General features: G+C 38.5%; 1 protein-coding gene across 3 annotated transcripts in view; it reads left to right on the top strand.

Annotated features, from left to right (window-relative positions):
* LAPTM4B (lysosomal protein transmembrane 4 beta) overlaps window positions 1-24,902 on the top strand; it is an 80,282-nt gene that overhangs the window by 39,248 nt on the left and 16,132 nt on the right. Inside the window, exons 3-7 of one of the 3 annotated variants that reach the window (XM_054692091.1) lie at window positions 10,294-10,367; window positions 10,708-10,830; window positions 13,607-13,705; window positions 21,820-21,915; window positions 23,305-23,536. In XM_054692091.1, coding sequence (XP_054548066.1) covers window positions 10,294-10,367; window positions 10,708-10,830; window positions 13,607-13,705; window positions 21,820-21,915; window positions 23,305-23,340 — 428 coding nt within the window. In that variant the 3' untranslated portion in view covers window positions 23,341-23,536. Of the gene's footprint in view, window positions 1-10,293; window positions 10,368-10,707; window positions 10,831-13,606; window positions 13,706-21,819; window positions 21,916-23,304; window positions 23,537-24,902 lie in introns of those variants that run through there. The other 2 variants (XM_037503641.2, XM_054692092.1) reach the window with 2 other exon arrangements.

Raw genomic sequence — 24,902 nt, 5'->3', positions numbered from 1 at the left:
CTGATAACACCCAACAAGTAAAATCTCTTTTGTGTACTGTGGTGGTGTTATAGAAGTTGGTCCTTCGTGAAGTTATCTTAGGAATAGCTGCCAGAAAGAAGAGCCTTCATAGGGGAGGAGTCACCGTGCTAAGCCAGGGTATTTAAGCAGTTGTGGACAGACTTCTATGGCGGCACCAAGTCAAAGTTCAGAGCAGTTCTGGTAGGAGCAATTCTGCCATGGGGCAGAGCTGGTTGAGACTGTTTCTGTGATTAAACATTCAACAGCAGGTATTGGCTATTCTGCCTCAGTTCCTTCTGTGCAGAGCAGATAGTTTTTCTTAGAATAAGCTGAAAAGAGAAAGTTGTGACTTGGGTGGGGCCCAGGGGATGAGTTTCCAATAGGTGATGAAAATAGTCTGGTTAAGTGGAACTTTCAGACACCAGTCTTTCATTAGCCTTTCCAAATGCGTTTTCCCCACCCAGCTTTCTATTCCTGGAATTAGTGGTGATGATTATGAGACTTTGTGAATATACTAAAAAGAAAAACCCACTGAATTTTACAGTTTTTAAAAGTATTAATTTGATGGTATATGAACTATATTGTAATTTAAAAAATTGATGTGTTAAGTCAATGTAATACCCATTTCCTCTGATCAACCCTTATCATTCCCTTGGTCTGAAAATAATGTCTCCTCTGATCTGAACCACCCTAGTTTTTCATCTCCTAGCACCTACTAAATTCTTCCTTCTCTTCCTAGTAGTGCCAAGTGTCTCAGAGCAAAGATTATGTCCTTTTCATCTTTTTTTTTTTAAAGATTTATTTATTTTATATAGGAACTGGGGTACAGGCCAGATGCGTGGGAGGGTGAAAGAATTCACAAGGGACAGAGTGGGGAACAGAACAGGCAGACTGACGAAATACACTGCTGAGGGGAGCAGTGGGCGAGACAGGAGAGGTCTGCTTGCCATGTGGGTTGCTCTGAGGCCAGCGGGGATGGAACCGGCACTGCAGAGGCTGCGGGCAGCTTCACAGCGCTGTGCTCAACTGTCTGAGCCACCAGGGGAGGCCCTAATATTTTATTTTTTGAATAAGGACTTGAATTAGTCTGCTTGTTTATGTCTTTTAAAGTCTATGAGGTAGTCAAAGAATAACCTATTTTTCTCATTAAAAATAATAACCTATTTTTCTCATTAAAAAATACACTTGTAAAAATTTGAAAGCCATTAAAGTAGGCAAAGAAGAAAAATAATAAACTTCTGACTAAGTTCAGGTTTCAGAGATTGCTACAAATTCTAATAGGCTTTGCACATAGTAGGTACGTATTGATGTACAGCTTCTTTTAGGGAAAATTATGATTTTCCAGCATTTGACCTCCCCTATTTCATTTGATCCACCTTCTTCACAACTAGGTAGCATACCAGCTAAGGGTTTTGACTCTGCAATTAGTCTTGTTGGGTAGAATATCTTGTTTCCACTCAGTAGCTGGTCAGCCTTGGGTAGGTCATTTGCCTTCTCTTAGTCATCTCTAAGAAGGGAATAATGGCAGAACCTATCTCTTAGAGTTACTAGAAGGATTAAATGAAAGAACACAGTGCCTAGTTGACTGAGGAAAAAAGCACACTTCTAAGTGGGGAAAATAGGAAATGGTGGTCATTCCATTGTGGTGATAACTTCATGCAGGAAGCTTAATGTTTCATATGCAAATTACAGAACTAGAATGCACGTGTGTATACTTATGCATGTGTGCATGTGAAAGCAAATAGACTTTCTCTTTGCATTTAAGGAGTTAAGTCTCTTGAACTTGGATTTGCATGTAGAATTCATTCATGTTTATACCTCCCATTAAACCTGCAAGGAAAATTACTTTTAAATTATTAAATTATTAAATAAATATCAAATATTAATTTAATTTTTCCTCCTTGCCCTGAGGGAAGTGTGAAATTTCCTTGTTGGTATTTCTTCCTTTATAAGTAGGAAAAGAGAAGTTATTTTAGCATTAAAATCATAAAATAAACTAAAATGTATAGGCATTCTAAAAAAAATCACAACCTTAAAAGTACTGACTGGTGTTACTCATTCTTTAAGACTCTTATAATCTTTATTTTTTTACTTTTAAGAGGATCAAATTTTCACTCATTTAATAGCAGTCATCAGCATTGTTGTGACTATATTAAATTAAATGTAGGTCAATTGAGGAACCTTTGTCTTTTTAAGAGGGCAAATGGTCTTTGTTAATATGTCTGTATGTCTGTGCTAGAATGTCCTTTTACCTGTGTTTCTGTTTGTAACATTCTCTCCTCTCTGAAGCTGAGGATGTAGACAGGATGGATCTAAAGTAGAATAATTCCTTTTGGAGAGATAGCTGTAGGAAGTGGCAACCCAGATTGGTCCATAGGTCAGTACTCAAAACTTAAGTAGAAGCAGCATATTATAGTAGGAAGAGAAATACAAAATAGTAAGGGCAGGATTAATAATAGTTCAGCCTTTTGATACAAATGCAAATCACATTTGTTATCAATTCACATAAGCTCAGGGCCCTAGCTTTATAATCTGTCTGATGGGAACAGTCTGTCCAAGAATTAGGAAGATGAAATGATAGATCTTTGAAAATGCCTTGGAAACTGTGATCACTATCCTGTTCCTTTATTGCATGGGTGTTTGTGCTCTCATAGCCTCATGATAACCCTTGCCCTAGGAACCTCGTCATAAACCCAGTCACCCCGTACTGCAAATCAGAATCTCCTGGAGATACAGTCCATCACCTCTTGCATGAGTGCTTTGTTGGCTCCTCCTGTGATAAAGACTTTGTTCTGGAGCAGCACTGCTCAGTAGAAATATAATGCAAGTAATTTTATTTTTTTTATTTTTTTTTTTAAATATTGAATTTTATTTTTATATTCCCCCATACAATTGCAAACGCCCCATTCTGACCCCAATCCTTCCCTCCCGCCCCCCACCCCCAAAAAGTGTCTCTGGTTCATAGTTTTTTGTTGATTTTGATTTTCACTTTCTTATATTCATTTTCCTGGTCCCTTATTTAAGTTTTCTAGATTCCTGCTATGAGTGAGACCATCCGGTATTTTTCTTTTTCTTTTTGGCTTATTTCGCTGAGCATGATCCCTTCCAGCGCCATCCATGTTGCTGCAAATTGCATGTGTTTATCTTTTTTGAATGCTGAGTAATATTCCATGGTATATATGTGCCACATCTTCTTGATCCAGTCATCTACTTTTGGGCATTTGGGTTGTTTCCAAAGCTTAGCTATTGTAAACAGTGCTGCTATAAACATAGGAGTGCAGGTGCTCTTTGGAATTGATGTTTCTGTGTCCTTTGGGTAAATACCTAGGAGTGGAATTGCTGGATCATATGGAAGCTCTATGTTTAGTAGGTCCAGAAATCTCCACACAGCTCTCCATAGTGGTTGGACCAGTTTGCACTCCCACCAACAGTGCACAAGAGTTCCTTTTTCTCCACATCCTCGCCAACATTTGTTGTTGCTAGTTTTTTTAATATGTGCCATTCTCACTGGTGTGAGATGGTATCTCATGGTAGTTTTGATTTGCATTTCCCTGATTACAAGTGATGTTGAACATTTTTTCATATGTCTGTTGGCCATTTGCATTTCCTCTTCAGAGAAGTTTCTTTTTAGCTCTTCTGCCCATTTTTTGACTGGATTATTTTCTTTGTTGTTGCTGAGTCTCATCAGCTCTTTGCAGATTTTTGTGATCAGTCCTTTATCATTAGTGTTGGGTGCAAAAATGTTCTCCCAGTTGGTGGGGTTTCTCTTTGTTTTTGTTATTGTCTCTTTTGCTGTGCAGAAGCTCTTTAATTTGATGTAGTCCCAGCTGTTTATCTTTGCTTCACTATCACTGCTTTGGGTGATGTGTCTGTAAAGATGTCTTTGATGTGCAAATCCCGTAGTGTTTCGCCTATATTTCCTTCTATGTATTTTATGGTTTCAGGTCTTATGTCTAGTTCTTTAATCCATTTTGAGTTGATTTTTGTGTATGGTGTGAGGTAGTGGTCAAGCTTCATTCTTTTGCATGTAGCGACCCAGTTTTCCCAGCACCATTTATTGAACAAACTTTCTTTGCTCCAATGCATAGTCTTTGCTCCTTTGTCAAAGATTAGTTGATCATAAATCTGTGGGTTTACTTCTGGATTTTCTATTCGATTCCATTGGTCTGTATGTCTGTTCTTGTTCCAATACCATGCAGTTTTGATGATTATGGCTTTGTAGTAGAGTTTGAAGTCTGGGAGTGTGATGCCTCCATTTCCTTCTTTTTTTTTCAGTAGAGCTTTGGCTATTCGGGGTTTTTGGTGATTCCATATGAATTTCATCAATAATTGTTCTATTTCTTTGAAGAATGCCATTGAGATTTTTTGATTGGAATAGCATTGAATCTGTATATTGCTTTTGGTAGGATGGCCATTTTAATAATGTTTATTCTTCCAATCCATGAGCAGGGGATGTCTTTCCATTTCTTTGTGTCTTCTTCTATTTCTTTTAACAGTGTTTTATAGTTTTCTTTGTATAGGTCCTTTACCTCTTTTGTTAGATTTATTCCCAAATATTTGATTTTTTTTGTTTCAATAATAAAAGGGGTGGTTTTTTTGATTTCTTCTTCTTCAGATTTATTGTTTGTGTATAGGAAGGCTACTGAATTTTGCGTGTTGATTTTGTATCCTGCCACTTTACTGAACTGACTGATGAGTTGAATTAGTTTTTCTGTGGAGATTTTGGGTTCTCTATGTATATTATCATATCATCTGCAAATAGTGATAGTTTGACTTCTTCTTTTCCTATTTGGATTCCTTGGATGTCTTTCTCTTGTCTTATTGCTCTGGCTAGGACTTCCAGTATTATATTGAAAAGCAGTGGTGAGAGTGGACATCCTTGTCTTGTTCCAGATCTTAATGGAATTGCTTTCAGCTTTTCACCATTGAGAATGATACTGGCTGTTGGCTTGTCATAGATGGCCTTTATGATGTTGAGGTATGTTCCTTGTATCCCAAGAATTTCAAGGGCTTTTATCATGAATGGGTGTTGCACTTTGTCGAAAGCTTTCTCAGCATCTATTGATATTATCATATGGTTTTTATATTTCTTTTTGTTGATGTGTTGGATAACGTTGATTGATTTTCGGATGTTAAACCATCCTTGTGTCCCTGGAATGAATCCTACTTGGTCGTGGTGAATTATCTTATGGATGCATTGTTGGATTCTGATAGCTAAAATTTTATTGAGGATTTTTGCATTAGTGTTCATTATGGAGATTGGCCTATAGTTTTCCTTTTTTGTGTTGTCCTTATTCGGTTTTGGTATTAGTGTAATATTGGCTTCATAGAACGTGTTTGGTATTGTCCCTTCCTTCTCAATTTTTTGGAAGAGTTTGTGAAGGATAGGCACTAATTCGTCTCTGAATGTTTGGTAGAATTCATTTGTAAATCCATCAGGTCCTGGGCTTTTGTTTTTGGGGAGGTTTTTAATTACCATTTCAATTTCGCTGCTTGTAATTGGTCTGTTTAGGTGTTCTATTTCTTCTTTATCTAGCTTTGGGTGATTGTAGAGTTGTAGGAATTTGTCCATCTCCTCTAGATTGTTGAACTTGTTTCCATATAACTGTTCATAGTAGTTACTGATTATTCTTTTGATTTCTGCTGTGTCCGTTGTGATTTCTCCTCTTTCATTTATGATTCTGTGTATTTGTGCTTTCTCCCTTTTTTCCTTTGTGAGCCTGGCTAGGGGTTTGTCTATTTTATTTATTTTTTCAAAGAACCAGCTCTTGGTTTCATTGATCTTTTGGATTGTTTTTTTAGTTTCAATTTCATTTATTTCTGCTTTGGTTTTTATTATTTCTTTTCTTCTACTGGTTCTGGGGTTTTTTGTTGTTCTTTTTCTAGATCTTTGAGCTTCGAGATTAGGTTGTTTCTTTGAGTTCTTTCTTGTTTTTTGATGTGAGCTTCTATTGCTATATATTTTCCTCTTATTACTGCTTTTGCTGCATCCCATACATTTAGGATATTGGTGTCCTCCTTGTCATTCAATTCAAAGAATTTTTTAATTTCTTCTTTGATCTCCTCGTTAGTCCAGTGGTCTTCCAGTAGTGTGGCTTTTAATCTCCATGAGGTAGGATAGTTCCTTGCCTTCTTTTTATGATTTATTTCTAGTTTGATGCCTTCGTGGTCAGAAAAGATGGTTGGTATGATTTCAATCTTGGTGTATCTGTTGATGTTTGTCTTGTGCCCCAGTATGTGATCGATCCTGGAGAATGATCCGTGTGCGCTTGAGAAAAATGTGTACTCCGTTTTTTTTGGGTTTAGTGTTCTATAGATGTCTGTTAAGCCCAAATGCTCTAGGTCCTTATTTAGAGCTTTAGTTTCTTTACTTATTTTTTGTCTTGTTGATCTATCCATTGTTGATAGTGGTGTGTTGAAGTCTCCCACTACGTATGTGTTTTCTCTGATGTCTGTTTTCAGAGAGGACAACAGTTGTCTGATATATTTTGGTGCTCTTTCGTTTGGTGAGTATATGTTAATGAGTGTTATTTCTTCTTGAAGTATTGTCCCCTTAATCATAATGTAGTGACCATTGGGGTCTCTTTTTATTTTTTTGAGTTTGAAGTCTGTTTTATCTGATATAAGTATAGCTGTTCCTGCTTTCTTTTTTGGCCCATTTGCTTGTAGGATTGTTTTCCATCCTTTGACTTTGAGCCTATTTTTATCTTTTGTAGCTAAATGTGTTTCCTGGAGACAGCAAAAGGTTGGGTTTTGTTTCTTAATCCAGGCTGCAACTCTGTGTCTTTTTATTGAAGAGTTTAGTCCATTTACATTTAGAGTTAATATTGATATGTTAGCATCTGTATTTGCCATTATGTTTGTCTTTCCTTTGATTTTATTTATTTATTCTTTTAATAACTTTTTTTTTTTTTTGGTCTTCTTTCGTTGTTATTCGTCCCTCTGAGGTTCTGGCTTTAGGATTCCTTGTAGTATTTTTTGGAGTGGGGGTTTAGTCGCAATGAAATTCCGGACTTTCTCTTTGTCTGGGAAGGTCCATATTCTTTCTTCATGGAGGAAAGAGAGCTTTGCGGGATAGAGTATTCTTGGTTGGCATCTGTTTTCTTGGAGTCTGTTGACTATGTCCCTCCACTCTCTCCTTGCCCGTAGTGTTTCTTCAGAGAAGTCTGATGTCAGCCTGATTGGTTTTCCTTTGATGTTATCTGTTTCTTCCTTTGTCAGCTTCATTATTTTTTCCTTGTCCTGGATTCTTGGGAGTTTTACTATTATGTGTCTTGCTGTGTTTTCCTTTTGTCGTGGAAGTTTGGTGTTCTTCTTGCTTCTTGTATATCAATTTTCAGCTCCTTCTTCTCATTTGGGAAGTTCTCTTCAATTATATCCATGAATATTTTCTCTGTTCCTACATCTCTCTCCTCTCCTTCTGGAATTCCTATAACTCTTATATTTCCTTTCCTCATGGAGTCAGATAGTTCCCGAAGTCTTTCTTCATTCTTTTTCCTTCGTACTTCTCTTTCCTTTTCTGTTTTGGTTCTTTTTATTTCTGTGTCTTCAAGATTACTTATTCGTTCTTCCATTTCATCTATTCTGCTTTCATTGCTTTTCCCAGAGTTCTTTAGTTCCTCCATTAATTCTTTGATCTCCTGCATTTCTCTTACTTCCCTCTTTAGGGACTCAATTTCCTTCTTCTGATCTATCACTTTTTTAATCATGGCAATTTTAATTCTCTTTCTGGAAGGCTCAGAAGTTCTTCCAAGTTGCTGTCGTTGCAATCTGGGAGTGGTTTTCTTTTTGTGGTGTGCTTCTTTCCTGAGGAGTTTTTAGGTTGCGTGTGGTTCTTCTACTCCCTACTGTCTGTTTTCTAATTTGTCGTATGCGTTGGGACACTGTGTTGCTCGGACTGACTGACATCTTGGGTGAACTTCTCCGCTCCCCTCTGGCTCTTCCAGGAGCCATCTCTGTCTTCTGGGGGAGCTTTCTGCTGGTTTTAGGCAGTTTTTACTGAAGAAATGTCCCTGTTCTCAAATGGCGAAGCGGGATGCAGTCCCTGCGCCTCCGGTTTCAGGCACACTCTTCTGCGCACCCGGTCTGCCCCGGACGTGGGTGCCTGCTCCCTCTGTGGGCTCAGACTGCTGGTCGGAAGGGGCCTGGCGTGGAATAACTTCCCGGCTGGCCACTGGGTCCTCCAGAAACCTTCTGCCCTTTTCAAGCAGTCTTAAGAAATGTCCTGTTTTATAGGGTGTTAGTGACTTTTTTTTTTCCTGGTCGCTAGGTGGCGCCAGAGATCTCTCCTATTGTCCTTGGGGGGCTGTTTTTCGCCTCCCCCCACCCCGTGGGACAGAGAACAGAGCGGGAATGGTAGGGTACACCTCAACAGCTTTGGGGTGCTGTGTCTGCCTTGTGCCCCACCGTCGTGGAGAAACCACGCCCCGAATTTTCGTGCCCCGGGTCTCAGTTCAAGCCCTCAGTTCCAGGACGCGGGCTGTAGCCCAGTTCAGTGGCGCAGGAATGGCGCCTTTTGCACCGCTCCCGTGCCTGGGCGCCTGGTTCCTAATGCAAGTAATTTTAAATAAAACACATGTAATTTAAAAATTTCTTGTAGCCTCATTAAAAAAAAAAGGAAAAAAGAAACAAGTGAGATTAATAATGGTTTATTTTTTAAAAGTTTATTTTATTTAACTCATGACCAAAATAGTTTCAGCATATAATTGGTATAAAAATTATAAATGAGATATTTTACTTTTTTTTTGGTGCCAAGTCCTTAAAATCTGGAATATAGGGCCTCCCCTGGTGGTGCAGCCGTTGAGCGCTGGGCTGCGAAGCTGCTCACAGCCTCTGCAGCACTGGTTCGATCCCCGGCGAGGGTCCCACATGGCGAGCAGACCTCTCCTGCTGCCCGCTGCTCCCTTCAGCAGTGTATTTCATCAGTCTGCCTGTTCTGTTCCCCGTTCTGGCTCTGGTGAATTCTCTTACCCCCCTGCGCTTCTGACTATACCCAGTGCTTGTATAAATAAATGAATAAATCTCAAAAAAAAAAAAAACTTTTAAAAAAAATCTGGAATATAATTGAAGCCTACAGCACATTTCAGTTCATGTTGACCACATTTCAATGCCCTCGTTTTAGTAGTAGCAACTGTATTGGGTTTCAGTCACCTTTTTGATATTGGGGCTGTAGTAGTGAACTAGCTAGAAAAAAAGCCTTTCCCTCAGGAAGTTCCTCTAGCAGAGGGTGATAAACAATACACAGCAAATAGAAATAAGGTGCTAGTGCTCTATGTGCTGTGGAGAAAACACATTCCAAGGTGGAGGTGCTGAGAGGCTACTTGAGCTAGAATACTCAGGGACCATCTCTTAGTGAGCTTTTCTTGTGGTCAGTGGGAACTACAAACACAAAGCACTTCATTGGGATGATCTTGCTGTGTAGGGAACCAGGAGGTGTGACTGGATTATAGTGTGCAAGAAAGTGTGGAGACGTGGGGGGCTGAGATTAAAGAGGTGGGCATGCTTAGGATAAACAGACATAAAGGCTGTGATAAGAAATTAAACTTCTATTTTAAATGAGTTGCTAAGCCAGTGAGCATTTTATTTATTTATTATTATTTTTTTTTTAAAGATTTCTTTATTCATTTACACAAGAACTGGGGTACAGGCCAGATGCGCGGGAGGGTAAGAGGATTCACCAGAAACAGAGCGGGGAAAAGAACAGGCAGACTGACTGAAATACACTGCTGAGGGGAGCAGCAGGGGAGACAGGAGAGGTCTGCCACCCCATGTGGACCCTTGCCGGCCAGCCCGGATCACACCAGTGCTGCAGAGGCTGTGGACAACCTCACAGCGCTGCTCTCAACCATCTGCGCCACCAGGGGAGGCCCTGGTGAGCATTTTAATAGAGACTTGACAAACATAGGTTTATAAAATATAAGTCAGACTCCTATATGTTAGAGTACTACCTGATTCATTTTATATATATGTAGAATTCAGTGGGTGGAAAGACTAAGTTTTTTAAAAAATATCCATAACCATTGTCTTTCTATTTTTGAAGAAACTTATGTGTAAATTCCATCTCTTAATTAGACATTAATATGATGTCTACGGTGACCATCTTTGGGGCATTTAACTTTCATTAACTATCATCTTCTCAAAACCCAGAAGAACTCTGGTGGTTTACTTAATGTAAAGCTCTCACTTAGAATTGGTTTATAAACAGAATGCATTTAAAGAAAGACTGCAAAATCTTTAAACAGTATTTCTATTACTGATTATCTTTTTTTGTTATTGTTTTTACTTTTTTGGCAGAAATGTGGATTACTATTGCAGTTTCTCTTCTCCTATTCCTGGTAGGCACAATGGCTACTTATGGAGCATACAAGGTAAGCAGCATTGGAATAAGGTGCTGGGTCTTTTCCCCTGTCCCTTATTTGTGTGATCTGTGAGGAATAGTTATTCTCAGTTTCCCATAAGAATGTTTGCAAGATTAAATCTCTCACTAATATTAGGCAGTTTTGGGAAAACCAGTATTATAGTAGCAGAAATGTTCACTGAGGCTCATTTGGACTGCTTCTCTCTGGCGTGCCAGTTGCCATTGAGACCTGGTTCAATGAATTTCTATTCCTCCATTTCCATTCAGATTAAAAAAAGATGTCTCTGAAGTCAGCTGCAAGTGTTTTGTAATATTGAACACATGCATGTCCTGTTTTCTCTCATGTTTAGCAACACGCTGTTTGGATCATCCCGTTCTTCTGTTACCAGATCTTTGATTTTGCCCTGATCACCTTTGCTGTATTCACTATGGTCGTTTATCCATACTCCACCCCGGAATTCATCCGACAGCTGGTACGTGGTGTCCCAGTTACTGTGTCTCTTCATGAAACGTGGTGAGGTACGGAAGCTGTAGGTATGGTGATAAGCGTACACACACAGGTTAATCTGTGGGCTTTTCACTTGCATCTGAGTTAGTGATTAGAGAAGCTTGAATGTTTTCTTGCAGATCCTTAGAATGCTTTTTGGGAAGATTGAGCTAGCCTGAGAAAGGTATCTGGGCTCTCTCCTGAGGCAGATAAGTTGGGGACTATGATGATAATATTAGATTCACCTACCTAAATTACAAACTAATTATTAATTATCTTAATGTTAGTAAAATACAATTTACTCCATTTATTAACAAAAGATGGCTTTTGTCTTTGCTGTTATGGGAAAAGTAGAACTCTACAATAGATCCCAAACTTATTTAACCTTAGAACCCCCTTTTTTTCTCCAAGCATCTTTGGATCAAGTTTTCCCTTAAATGTCTGTCCTTTGTGCCCACATAAGCAAATATTGGTGACTGCTCATTAAGAAGCTTGTGGCGGTATGAGATCAGAAAACTTCTGTGTCTTCACATTTTTGAAATTTTCTCTTTTAAATGGAAATGGTGAAAACCTTAACATTTAATTTTTTCAAAATCTTAGAATGTTTTAAACAGACCTTTCACTCTTTGGAGATTTTAATGGTATTATCTAAGCATGAGGGGAGGAGCTAGACTTTTCTGAGATGTGAGAGTTGAGGTGGGGTATTCAATGTGACAATGGAAGTCAAGAAATTCAGTGGAAAGAGAGACATGGAGTGGGTAGAGGGTATAGAGGTGGGGCTGGAGAGATATGGGAACAGAAGTTTTTGATCTTGCTGGCAGTAATGCCCCCAGATCATTAACTGAGATCCAGCACACTTAGCTTGAAAAGTTTCGCTTCTTGAAAGTCATTGTTGTGGCTGTCATGCTTGTTAGTAACTGCTTCTCTTTATTTTAGGAACAGGTCCATGTTTGGGTAGAATGTAGTATTGAGAATTTTTAAGTATTTCCCATGTCCTAATTTTACATATTGTCCCAGGTGGTACAGTCAAGTGTTTCTGCATGAAGGGGCTTATCTTTGATAAGCAGGTTGTAGAATTACCTCTTTTTAAGGTCTGGGTTTTTACTGTGTAACGATGATCTGGTACTCGGTTCCTAAAATCAACCTTGGAAGCATGAGAGAAACATAATCTCAGCACAGACTGCCGTTTGAGGGGCTGGGGAAGGGTGACACTGGGTAAGAAAAGCCATGTGGCAGCCCCAGGACTATATGATTAGTGTATTGTGTGCTACGTTCCATCTATTACAGAGATTTATAAGGAGTACAAAGCCTAAAATGTAGGCAAGCGTGCAGAACATTAGAATACTACCTACACTTTCATCATAGCCCATATTGTTCAGTTACTCCATACTCATTTGCTTTAGAGCCACCAGTGGTAAGCTGATAGTGTTTGTGATGCTCACAGTAATTGTGTTATCAGTTATCAAAAAAGTCACCGCCCATTTTTATTTGCAGTTGCAAACCAAATAATACAAGTAAGTATCTTCCATTTGTTCTAGTTAAAGATCAGTCTAGATTGGGAAGGTGAGGTCTGCTGCAAGGCCTCAGGGACAGCAGTGTCTGGAGTGTTAAATACCTCTGGTATGGGTCCCTTGTTGACAAGTGGAGAGATGAGTCTGGAGAGACTGTTATCTGAGAAGGGTGGGGGAGCAGGGCAGCAACTGCTTAATTCTAATGCCTGTTCTGTTTATGTGAAGTCTTGTAAAATGCAGTTTAAATAAGTTGTGCATGTGGTTTTTTAGGTCTGAACTGGACATAGAAACTATGTTCAGTTTTCTGGGGGGAATAGAGTGTAGAGATCTTTTTGGATAGGCTCACATACTCCCACTTTAACCCTTAACCCCTTTTTCTATCGTACATGGAACAGTAGATTTCATGCTGGTCTTGAGAAAGCAATAATTTGTTTTATTATTACCCTTTATTATCAGTACAACCAGTATTTCCAGGCACCAAGGGGAAGGACCAATTTCATGACTAGATAACAGAGTGACTTTGATTTTACTTTTTAGGTTTTTTTCCCCAAACTATTGGATATTGTTCACGCTGGGGAGGAGGAGCCAAGCACAGAAATCAAGAGCTTTCTTCATAGTCTTCCTTAACATTTCCAAATTGTGTGTTATGTCTCAGAATACTGCTAATGTGTAATCCAAACAGATAGCATTGCATGATAACAGTTCACATAATATCTTGGTCTCCCTTCCCTGCCCATTTATCTAGGCCAGTTAAAGGGAGGACTTGGATCAGTGCTGTGCAGTGGATTCACAGTGAAGTTCTGTGACACTGACCATAGTAACAGTTTTTAATCCTCATCATAAAGGTTTCTTTTGACCTGGTAATTAATTTGTGTGGTCAGGTGGTAAGTCTTGACCTTTTTTTTTTTTAATGCTGTGAATACTACCTACTAGTATAAGAGATTTTGCTTTTTGAAACAGCATCAGCAAATCACTCTCTATATAAAGACTCTGTTTCAATAGGTTTTGCCAACTTGCCCTGCAGATTTTTCTTTTTGTGAGTGATTGTCTGATAGGAACAGACTTATCGTTCCCCCAACATACTGTAACTTCGTCATTAGTAGAGGTAAGGTAGGAATATTGTACTGGTCTTACCTGATAACTCTGCTGCTTTAACTAATTGCTTTCTGATAAGTCCCTCTAGTTAATGCTGATGGAATACAATGATAGATTGATTCATGAGGTTTGCTAATGAGACATTTTCCTTTGCAGCCTCCTAATTTTCCCTACAGAGATGATATTATGTCAATGGAGCCTCCCTATTTGGACATTATTATTTTCCTGTTTGTCATCGTTATCTTGTTAATTAAGGTAAGCATGAATAATTTATTTATGATTTAAACATTATTAAACATATTCATGAATGCCAAAGGAGTCAGCTGTCTTCACTCAGTCAGTTCAATATCTTGCTTTAGGTAACTAAGTAAGTGTTTTTTGATTTCCTAATAATTCTGTTACTCTTTTATCCACATTAGAGATAAACACTAACAAAGCTTCCTTAGGCTAAACAAGGGTTATTCCAGAATCTATTTGGATGGGAATAAGTTAATATGTTGTACATTACCCAGCATGTATAGTATAGCACAGCATCCAACACAATGTATGTAAACATACAAAAGAAGTTTTTATGATGTGATACATTCTGAATATTCTATATCAGTCTATTACATGAATTTATCATTTTTTAATAAATTGCCTACTGCTGGACAGGACAATGAGGTGGTTTCTACTTTTTCTCTGATCATGGTGCTACAATGAATATATTTCATGCATCTCAAGATACATCTCCTAAAGCTAGAATGTATGCATAATTTGAAGACTTTGATAGGTTGTCAGATTGATCTCCCCCAAAGTTGACTTAACACCCTCATCAGCAGTGTTTCCCTTACCTCATCAATTAAGTGCTGTCTACTCTTTTTTGTCTTTGTCAACCTAATAATTAAAAACACCATAATTTGGGCTTGCCTGATGCTAGTAATTTCAGAATTTTCAAAAGGTTACTAGACTTTAAACTTTTAATTCTTAATATCCTTCATTTGTTTTGGCATAAATTAACTAATTATTCAAAAAGCAAGTCTTAGTATATTTGTGGAAGCTGAATGTAGGGAGAAAAATCATTTTAAGAAGGAAATATGATGAAGAGAAGTAGAAAGAGAATGAAAATCGTTTAGGTCTATATTTTCCTCCATAAAACACCATTCTGAATATTTCAATATTTACATGTCCCCAAGCCAGGACATTTGCAGTTTCCTTCTGCCCAAAGACAATAAAGGGAGCAGTGCTTCCCCCCTGGCAAGTAGATGATGGATGTAGTATGTCAATGCAAGTTTGAGAAATATATTAAATATTTATTTCTCTATTCGAGATTACAGAGCTGTCAAGTAAGAATAAGGTCATTAGAATAATGGAATATTCGTTTTTGAGACAACAGGCCAGGGTTTATTTTCCTTTTTGGAGTGTTTAATAAGTGAATGCACCTGGTGTTGCAAGGGGTCCTGGGAATTCTGGGCTTATGAAATTCCAGACCCTGGGCACTTCCCTTCTGCTGTTTAACCTTTCTGTTAAGAATGTCATTCTAGGGCCTCCCCTGGTGGTGCAGAAGTTGAGCCCCTGCCGGCAGCCTCCACAGCGCCAGTTACATCCCTGGCCGCCGGCAAGGGTCCCCACATGGTGCGCAGACCTCTCCTGCTGCGCCCACTGCTCCCCTCATCAGTGTATTTTGTCAGTCTGTCTATTCTGTTCCTCGCTCTGGCTCTGGTGAATTCTCTACCCTCACTTTCCTTTTTTATTTGTATTATAATTCTCAAAAGGTCTAAGGATTTTTTTTATTCAATAAAGAAACAGTAGCATTGTTGAGTAAATGGAAGATTTAGTAAATTTGGGAGTAAGGTTTTTTCCAACTACTTTTCGTTAGAAATTTCTAATTTTGCTCTCAGTGCCTCTGCCAACTTTGAGGGTAGTGTAATAGAACAAAGCTACAGTAGTAGCATCTTTGCTAGGAAGTTACTAGACCCAACAATTGTATATTTCATTTCTTTTTTTTTATTTTATGTAATTCTTAGATCATTTTTCATTTTTGCACAATGTATGCATTTTCATTTTGGTTATAGTCCCCATACAATTGCACCCCCCCCTTATTTTGACCCTAGTCCTTCCTCTCCCCACCCTTAGTGTGTCTCTGGTTTATAGTTGCTTGTTGATTTTGATATTTACTTTGTATTAATTAGTCTTTTTCCTGGTCCCTTATTTAGGTTTTCTAAATTTCTGCTATGAGTGAGACCATCGGTATTTTTCTTTTTCTTTCTGACTTATTTCACTGAGCATGATCCCTTCTAGCTCCATCCATGTTGCTGCAAACTGCATATGTTTATCTTTTTTGATTGCTGAGTAATAGTCCATTGTGTATATATACCACATCTTTTTTTTTAATTGAAATTTTATTTTTATATTCCCCATACAATTACAACCCCCATATTTTGACCCCAATCCCTCTTTTCCCTGCCCCCCATCCCCCATAGAGTGTCTCTGGTTCATAGTTTTTTGTTGATTTTGATATTTTCTTTCTTATAGTTATTCATTTTCCTGGTCCTTTATTTAAGTTTTCTAGATTCCTGCTATGAGTGAGACCATCCGGTATTTTTCTTTTTCTTTCTGGCTTATTTCGCTGAGCATGATCCCTTCCAGCGCCATCCATGTTGCTGCAAATTGCATGTGTTTATCTTTTTTGAATGCTGAGTAATATTCCATGGTGTATATGTACCACATCTTCTTGATCCAGCCATCTATTTTTGGACATTTGGGTTGTTTCCATAGCTTAGCTATTGTAAATAGTGCTGCTATAAACATAGGGGTGCAGGTGCCCTTTGGAATTAATGTTTGTGTCATTTGGGTAAGTACCCAGGAGTGGAATTGCTGGATCATATGGATGCTCTGTCTTTAGTAGGTCAAGAAATTGCCACATAGCTCTCCACAGTGGTTGGACCAGTTTGCACTCCCACCAGCAATGCAGGAGAGTTCCTTTTTCTCCACAACCTCGCCAACATTTGTTGTTGCTAGTTTTTTTAATATGTGCCATTCTCACTGGTGTGAGATGGTATCTCATGGTAGTTTTGATTTGCATTTCCCTGATTACAAGTGATGTTGAACATTCTTTCATATGCCTGTTGGCCATTTGTATTTCTTCTTCAGAGAAGTTTCTTTTTAGCTCTTCTACACATTTTTTTGACTGGATTCTTTTCTTTGTTTTTGCTGAGTCTCATCAGCTCATTGTAGATTTTTGTGATCAGTCCTTTATCATTAGTGTTGTGTGCAAAAATTTTCTCCCAGTCAGTGGGATTTCTCTTTGTTTTGGTTATTGTCTCTTTTGCTGTGCAGAAGCTCTTTAATTTGATGTAGTCCCAGCTGTTTATCTTTGCTTTTACTGTCTCTGCTTTGGGTGATGTGTCTGTAAAGATGTCTTTGAGATGCATATCATGTAGTGTTTTGCCTATATTTCCTTCTATGTATTTTATGGTTTCAGGTCTTATGTCTAGTTCTTTAATCCATTTTGAGCTGGTTTTTGTGCATGATGTGAGGTTGTAGTCAAGCTTCATTCTTTTGCATGTAGTGACCCAGTTTTCCCAGCACCATTTATTGAACAAACTTTCTTTGCTCCAGTGCATATTCTTTGCTCCTTTGTCAAAGATTAGTTGACAATAAATCTGTGGGTTTATTTCTGGATTTTCTGTTTGGTTCCATTGGTCCGTGTGTCTGTTCTTGTTCCAATACCATGCAGTTTTGATGATTATGGCTTTGAAGTCTGGGAGTGTGATGCCCCCATTCCCTTCTTTTTTTTTTTCAGGAGAGCTTTGGCTATTCAGGGTTTTTGGTGATTCCATATGAATTTCATCAATAATTATTCTATTTCTTTGAAGAATGTCATTGAAATTTTTACTGGAATAGCATTGAATCTTTAATTGCTTTTGGTAGGATGGCCATTTTAATAATGTTAATTCTTCCAATCCATGAGCAGGGGATGTCTTTCCATTTCTTTGTGTCTTTTTCTATTTCTTTTAACAGTGTTTTATAGTTTTCTTTGTATAGGTCCTTTACCTCTTTTGTTAGGTTTATTCCCAAGTATTCGATTTTTTGTTTCAATAATAAAAGGGATGGTTTTTTTATTTCTTCTTCTTCAGATTTATTGTTTGTGTATAGCAAGGCTACTGAGTTTTGCGTGTTGATTTTGTATCCTGCCACTTTACTAAACTGATTAGTTGAAGTAGTTTTTCTGTGGAGTTTTTGGGGTTCTCTATGTATATTATCATATCATCTGTGAATAGTGATAGTTTAACTTCTTCCTTCCCTATTTGGACTCCTTGTATGTCTTTTTCTTATTGCTCTGGCTGGGACTTCCAGTATTATATTGAAAAGCAGTGGTGAGAGTGGACATCCTTGTCTTGTTCCAGATCTTAATAGAAATGCTTTCAGCTTTTCACCATTGAAAATGATACTGGCTATGGGCTTGTCATATCTGGCCTTTATGATGTTGAGGTATGTTCCTTGTATCCCAAGAATTTCAAGGGCCTTTGTCATAAATGGGTGTTGTACTTTGTCAAAAGCTTTCTCAGCATTTATAGATATTATCATATGGTTTTTTTTTTTTATTTGTTTGTTTGTTTGTTTGTTTGTTTATACATGCACTGGGTACAGTCAGAAGCGTGGAAGGGTGAGAGAATTCACCAGAGCCAGAGCGGGGAGCAGAACAGGCAGAAGGACCAAAGTACACTGCTGAGGGGAGCAGTGGGCGGCAGGAGAGGTCTGCGCGCCATGTGGGACCCTCCTCCAGTGGCTGGGGAGCAGCCGGGGATCAAACCGGCGCCGCAGAGGCCGCGGGCAGCTTCGCAAGCCAGCGCTCAACCGCTGCGCCACCGGGGAGGCCCTTATCATATGGTTTTTATATTTCTTTTTGTTGATGTGTTGGATAACATTGCAATCAACATTTGGATGTTGAACCATCCTTGTGTCCCTGGAATAAATCCTACTTGGTCATGGTGAATTATCTTATGGATACATTGTTGGATTCTGATAGCTAAAATTTTATTGAGGATTTTTGCATCCGTGTTCATTAGGGAGATTGGCCTGTAGTTTATTTTTTTTGTTTTGTCCTTGTTCAGTTTTGGTATTAGTGTAATGTTGGCTTCATAGAATGTATTTGGTATTATTCTTTCCTTCTCAATTTTTTGAAAGAGTTTGTGAAGGATAGGCACTAATTCGTCTCTGAATGTTTGGTAGAATTCATTTGTAAATCCATCCGGTCCTGGGCTTTTGTTTTTTGGGAGGTTTTTGATTATTATTTCAATTTCTCTGCTTGTAATTGGTCTGTTTAAATGTTCTCTTTCTTCTTTATCTAGCTTTGGGTGATTGTAGAGTTGTAGGAATTTGTCCATCCCTTCTAGATTGTTGAACTTGTTTGCATATAACTGTTCATAGTAGTTTCTGATTATTCTTTTGATTTCTGCTATGTCTGTTGTGATTCCTCCTCTGTCATTTGTGATCCTATTTATTTGTGCTTTCTCTCGTTTTTTTTTTTTTTTCCTCTGTGAGCTTTTTCCTCTGTGAGCCTGCCTAGGAGTTTGTCTATTTTATTTATTTTTTGGAAGAACCAGTTTTTGGTTTCATTGATCTTTTGGATTGTTTTTTTAGTTTCGATTTCATTTATTTCTGCTTTGATTTTTATTATTTCTTTTCTTCTGCTGGTTTTGGGGTTTTTTTGTTCTTTTTCTAGTTCTTTGAGCTTTGAGAATAGGTTGTTTCTTTGAGTTCTTTCTTGTTTTTTGATGTGAACCTCTATTGCTATATATTTTCCTCTTATTACTGCTTTTGCTGCATCCCATACATTTAGGAAATGGGTGTCCTCCTTGTCATTCAACTCAAAGTATTTTTTAATTTTTTCTTTGATCTCCTCATTAGTCCAGTGGTCTTCCAGTAGTGTGGGTTTCAATCACCATGAGGTAGGAGAGTTCCTTGCCTTCTTTTTATGGTTTATTTCTGGTTTGATGCCTTCATGGTCAGAGAAGATAGTTGGTATGATTTCAATCTTGGTGTATCTGTTGATGTTTGTCTTGTGTCCCAGTATGTGATCGATCCTAGAGAATGATCCGCGTGTGCTTGAGAGAAATGTGTACTCAGACTTTTTTTGGTTTTAGTGTTCTATAGATGTCTGTTAAGCCCATGAGCTCTAGATCCTTATTTAGAGCTTTAGTGTCCTTACTTATTTTTTGTCTCGTTGATCTATCCATTGTTGATAGTGGTGTGTTGAAGTCTCCTACTACATATGTGTTTTCTCTGATGTCAGTTTTCAGAGATGATAATAGTTGTCTGATATATTTTGGTGCTCCTTCATTTGGTGAGTATATGTTTCTTCTTGAAGTATTGTCCCCTTGATCATAATGTAATGACCGTTGGGGTCTCTTCTTTACCTTTTTGAGTTTGAAATCTGTTTTATCTGATATAAGTATAGCTGTTTCTGCCTTCTTTTTTGGTCCATTCGCTTGTAGGATTGTTTTCCATACTTTAACTTTGAGTCTATTTTTATCTATTGTAGTTAAATGTGTTTCCTGGAGACAGCAAAAGGTTGGGTTTTGTTTCTTAATCCAACCTGTAACTCTGTGTCTTTTTATTGAAGAGTTTACATTTAGAGTTAATATTGATATGTTAGCATCTGTATTCGTCATTGTGTTTGTCTTTCCTCTGATTTTATTTATTTGTTCTTTAATAACTTTTTTTTGGCCTTGTTTTGCTGTTATTCATCCCTCTGTTGGTTCTGGCTTTAAAACTCCTTGTAGTATTTTTTGGAGTGGGGGTTTAGTCGTAATGAAATTCCAGAGTTTCTGTTTGTCTGGGAAGGTCCTTATTCTTTCTTCACAGAGGAAGGAAAGCTTTGCAGGATAGAGTATTCTTGCTTGGCATTTGTTGTCTTGGAGTCTGTTTACTATGTCCCTCCATTCTCTCCTTGCCCATAGTGTTTGTTTGGAGAAGTCTGATTGGTTTTCCTTTGAATGTTATCTATTTCTTCCCTCTTGTCGGCTTCATTATTTTTTCCTTGTCTTGGATTCTCAGGAGCTTTACTGTTATGTGTCTTGCTGTATTTTTCCTTTCATCATGGAAGTTTGGTGTGCTTCTTGTATGTCTATTTTCAGCTCCTTCTTCACGTTTGGGAAGTTCTCTTCAATTATTTCTTTGAATATTTTCTCTGTTCCTAGGTCTCTCTCTTCTCCTTCTGGGATTCCTATAACTCTTATATTTCCTTTCCTCATGGAGTCAGATAGTTCCCAAAGTCTTTCTTCAGTCTTTTTCATTTGTACTTCTTTTTCCTTTTCTGTTTTGCTTTTTTTTATTTCTGGGTCTTCGAGAGTGCTTATTCATTCTTCCATTTCATCTATTCTGTTATCACTGCTTTTCCCAGGGTTCTTTAGCTCTTCCATTAATCCTTTGATCTCCTGCATTTCCTTCATTTCCCTCTTTAGGGACTCAATTTCATTCTTCTAAGTGTTGTTTTCTTTAATGACTTCTGTCAGTTTTTTCATCATGGCAATTTTAAATTCTCTCTCTAGAAGGCTCAGAAGTTCTTCCAAGTCACTGTTGTTGCAATCTGGTGGGTGGTTTTCTTTTTGTGGTGTGTCTTTTTCCTGAGGAGTTGCTAGGTCGCATGTAGTTTTTCTTCTCCCTGCTGCCTGTTTTCTAATTTGGCCTATGTGTTGGGACACTGGTCGCTAGTACTGGCTGGCATCTTTTTGATGTTCTCTTTCTGGGATTTTGGAAACTGGCGGTCCAAACGAGTCAAATACTGTTATGCCAGAAGTCCAGTGAGGCAGTGATATTTTGAGTATGTTAATGGTCGCTGTCACAGAATATCTCCTCCTTCTATGTTTGTTTAATTCCAAAGGTGAGTCTTGAAGTCCCACAGACTTCCCTGGAGGAGGGGTGGCTGGATTGCATTCTAGGCTCCAAATCGCTGAATCCCCCTCTGGGCTCCAACTCCCTGCCAGGTGGGACCAGGCTTGTGGGGGCCTTCAGCTCACCTCTGACTGCACAGGGAGCCTTCTTCCTGTTTCAAGCAGTCTTTATTGAAGGAAGGTCCCTATTATAAAATGGCAAGGTGGAGACTCACTTTCCTGCGCGCATGGTGTGCCCCGGCCTTGGCTGCCTGCTTCCCCTCTGGGCTCGGACTGCTGACCAGGTGGGGCCTGGCATGGGGGTGCTTCCCAGCTCACCTCTGCTCTGCGGGGATGTACATTTCTTAATCACATTATTTTGGTTTAATACTTATTAAGTACATTTATAATTTATGTAAATTGAAGCTTTAGAATATACCTATATCTATTGTGGTGATTAAAATTGCCTGAAGTTTGAAAAAAGAAGATGACATAATCACCACTACCTTTCAGCTTTGCCTGATCAACTCTGTTTGGAACTGCTACCACTACATCAATGGCAGGAACTCCTCCGATGTCCTGGTTTATGCCATCAGCAACGATACTATGGTAGGTGTGAAGTCTGTGGACATCTCCAGACACATTCTGATGACTTCAGAATGTTCCTAGTGTTTGCTGTGTTCTTACTGTTGAACCATTCTCATGAGCTGATTAGTCATGAAAGGATCTTAGTTGGATGAAATTTGTTTCATTTTCTTTGTTGGATATTAAAATCTAGATGGCTCAACCTCTGGTATATTTTTTAAAATATTACAAATAATATCTGTACCTTCTCCATATTTATGGGTCTTCAACCTGAATCAATAAACTATGACACATAATTCTAGAGCTCCATTCTCCGTAGAATGACTGTACCTTTCACATATGAAGTCAGACTTAGAAATGTGATTTTATAGGTAGCAAAGAATGACAAAGCTTACTGTATCTTTAGAACTTGCGGTGTATGAAAACCTTATCAAAATAATTTATGTGATCTCTATTCTATTACTAGTTGTTCATACTTAGAATTTTTAAACCTACCAAATATGATTTTGGAGAATGTGTCTTCACTGGAAGAGTCTTTGGAATAATTTGCACTTTGTGTAAATTATCTTGAAACTGCCATATGGTAAAGATAAACAGGCTGAAGGTAAAGATGAAAACACGAGTCCTCTAGGTGTCAACCTCCCTGTCACTCCTTCATCTTTTCATTCAGCACAGTTCCCAAGACAATGCTTGCTACAAGTAAGTAAGTGCTCCAGGGCTGGTTAGTGGAAAGATGGTGATGGGTGATGTGAGCATGTGGAATGGGTCAGAATTGACAGGACTGGACAGGATAGAATGGATGCGACAGATAAGGGGTAAATGGTATGTGAAGTCTAACCTGGAACTGAGTATATATATATATATATATATATATATATATATATATATATATAAATCCTGGTAGCATGTTCACTTAGTGAAATGATTTAACCTGTCCCTGATTTTATATTCCTGCATGTAAAATGAGAACAAAACAGTTTCATGTTATGTGAAATATATAGCTGCAAGCTGGCTTTATTGAGAACTGTGGGATTGCTGAGAGCAAGCATATTAGGCATGAATAATTTCCCTATGTGCTCATCAAACATTTGTTGAATGGAATCGAGTACGCATGAGTAGCTGTTTAAGAAAAGGCTCTGCCGTGAAGAGGTGCAAGGCCAGTAGGCGGGTGCTGCAGGGTCCTCTCCTGGGGTCTGCATATGCTGCACACTGATTACATTGCACATGTTTACTCGACCCTTTAAAGAATTCCTCTTTAGTCAGTAAGAATCTTGAAAAAAGTTGCTGTTCATGATGACTGATTTGGATAAGATTACTACTGACTTAAATGAATTTTTTCCCTTCTTTCTGAGTTTCTGGGTATTTAGGAAGTTCATTTTTTCTGTTTTTTTTTTTTTTTTTTCTTAAAAAAAGGAGTCTTGGGCCAACCCTGGTGGCGCAGGCAGTTGAGCGCCGAGCTGTGAAGCTGTCCACAGCCTCTGCAGCGACGGTTCAATCCCGGCCAGCCGGCGAGGGTCCCACATGGTGCAGCAGACCTCTCCTATTGCACCTGCTGCTCCCCTCAGCAGTGTATTTTGTCAATCTGCCTGTTGTGTTCCCCACTCTGTCTCTGGTGAATCCCTCTCGCGCATCTGACTACACCGGTTCTTATATAAATAAATAAATCTTTAAAAAAAAAAAAGGAGTCTCAGTACATTTATTGTTCTCCTGAACTATCAGATGTCTGCACAAAGACTGAGATTTTTGAGTTTGAGGAATTAATGAATCAATAAACTAGCAAGGTACATTAGAAACTTGCCCTCAGTAGCACGATGTGTGGGGCTTGTGACACTGCCATGTTTCTCAAGAGCCTCAGAGAAGATCACACCTGTGCAGTATGTATTTTTTTTTTTTTAAGATTTATTTTTATTTATACAAGAACCAGGGTATGGGCCAGATGTGCGGGAGGGTGAGAGGATTCACCAGAGACAGAGTGGAGAGCAGAACAGGCAGACGGACCAAAGACACTACTGAGGGTAGCAGCAGGCGAGCCAGGAGAGGTCTGCTGCGCCATGTGGGTATCTCCTTGGTTGGCCGGGAATCGAACCAGCACTGCAGAGGCTGCGGACAGCTTCACAGTGCTGCACTCAACCCGTTGTGCCACCAGGGAGGCCCATGTGTTTGTCTTGATATACTTTGTGTGGTGATTTTTTCAGTGCTTTTCTAAAGGCTTGTGTGTAACATTTTCTTTTTGTGTGTGTGTATTTTCAATAGAAGCAAAATGGGTGGGCTAAAAATATACACATTGTATAGATATACCTCAAATCAAAGGATATTCTGAAATTTCTAGAAATTGAGGTACTTAGAGAATTTAAGACACCATGAATAACTCCCTAAAATGTAACCCACTAGCTTTGTAAAGGAAACTTCTTTTTTTCCTTATCTGACTTTTAAAATTAGGTATGGAATAGCAAGTAAGTGTTATTAGGCTGAGATCAAATTGTAGTAGTTGTATATTTCCACTACACATCTGCAGCTCTTTTAATAATAGACCTCTTCCGGGAGGTTTCCAGCCTGGCACTAGTTTGTAGTAAGTAGGATTTGGGACTATGTACTAGTGCCAACTATGATTTTTTTCCCCCCTATGGTGTGTTGCCAGAAGATCCTTGGAAATAGTTTGACGAATGTTATTTGTCATTATTTCCTCAGTCGTTCTGTATCAACCTAACATTTTTAAGATGAGGAAATTGAATTCCTGATAACTACTTTCTCAGTGTTCCCAGGGAATCTTTTTCTTTTTTTGAAAGAGTGATATTCCCAGGAAAGGGAGATTTATGATTCCTCATAACTTTGTTGTACTGATAGTCCACTTTAAAACTTGGGGCTAGATCATCAATGGAATTTTCAATTTTATGACAGTATTAAAAAAAATAGAATGGTATTGTACTTGTTTTTAAAGTGTCCTTATTATACATAAGATACCTGTTATTCCTATGACAATTCCTTAATATCATTAAGTATCCAGTCAGTGC

This window comes from Talpa occidentalis, unplaced genomic scaffold (genome assembly GCF_014898055.3).
Source record: "Talpa occidentalis isolate TD23 unplaced genomic scaffold, MPIMG_talOcc4v2.1, whole genome shotgun sequence".
NCBI classification, from domain to species: Eukaryota; Metazoa; Chordata; class Mammalia; order Eulipotyphla; family Talpidae; genus Talpa; species Talpa occidentalis.
The sequence above is the reverse complement of the archived record's forward strand: the minus strand, read 5'-3'. Positions and strand labels throughout refer to the sequence as shown.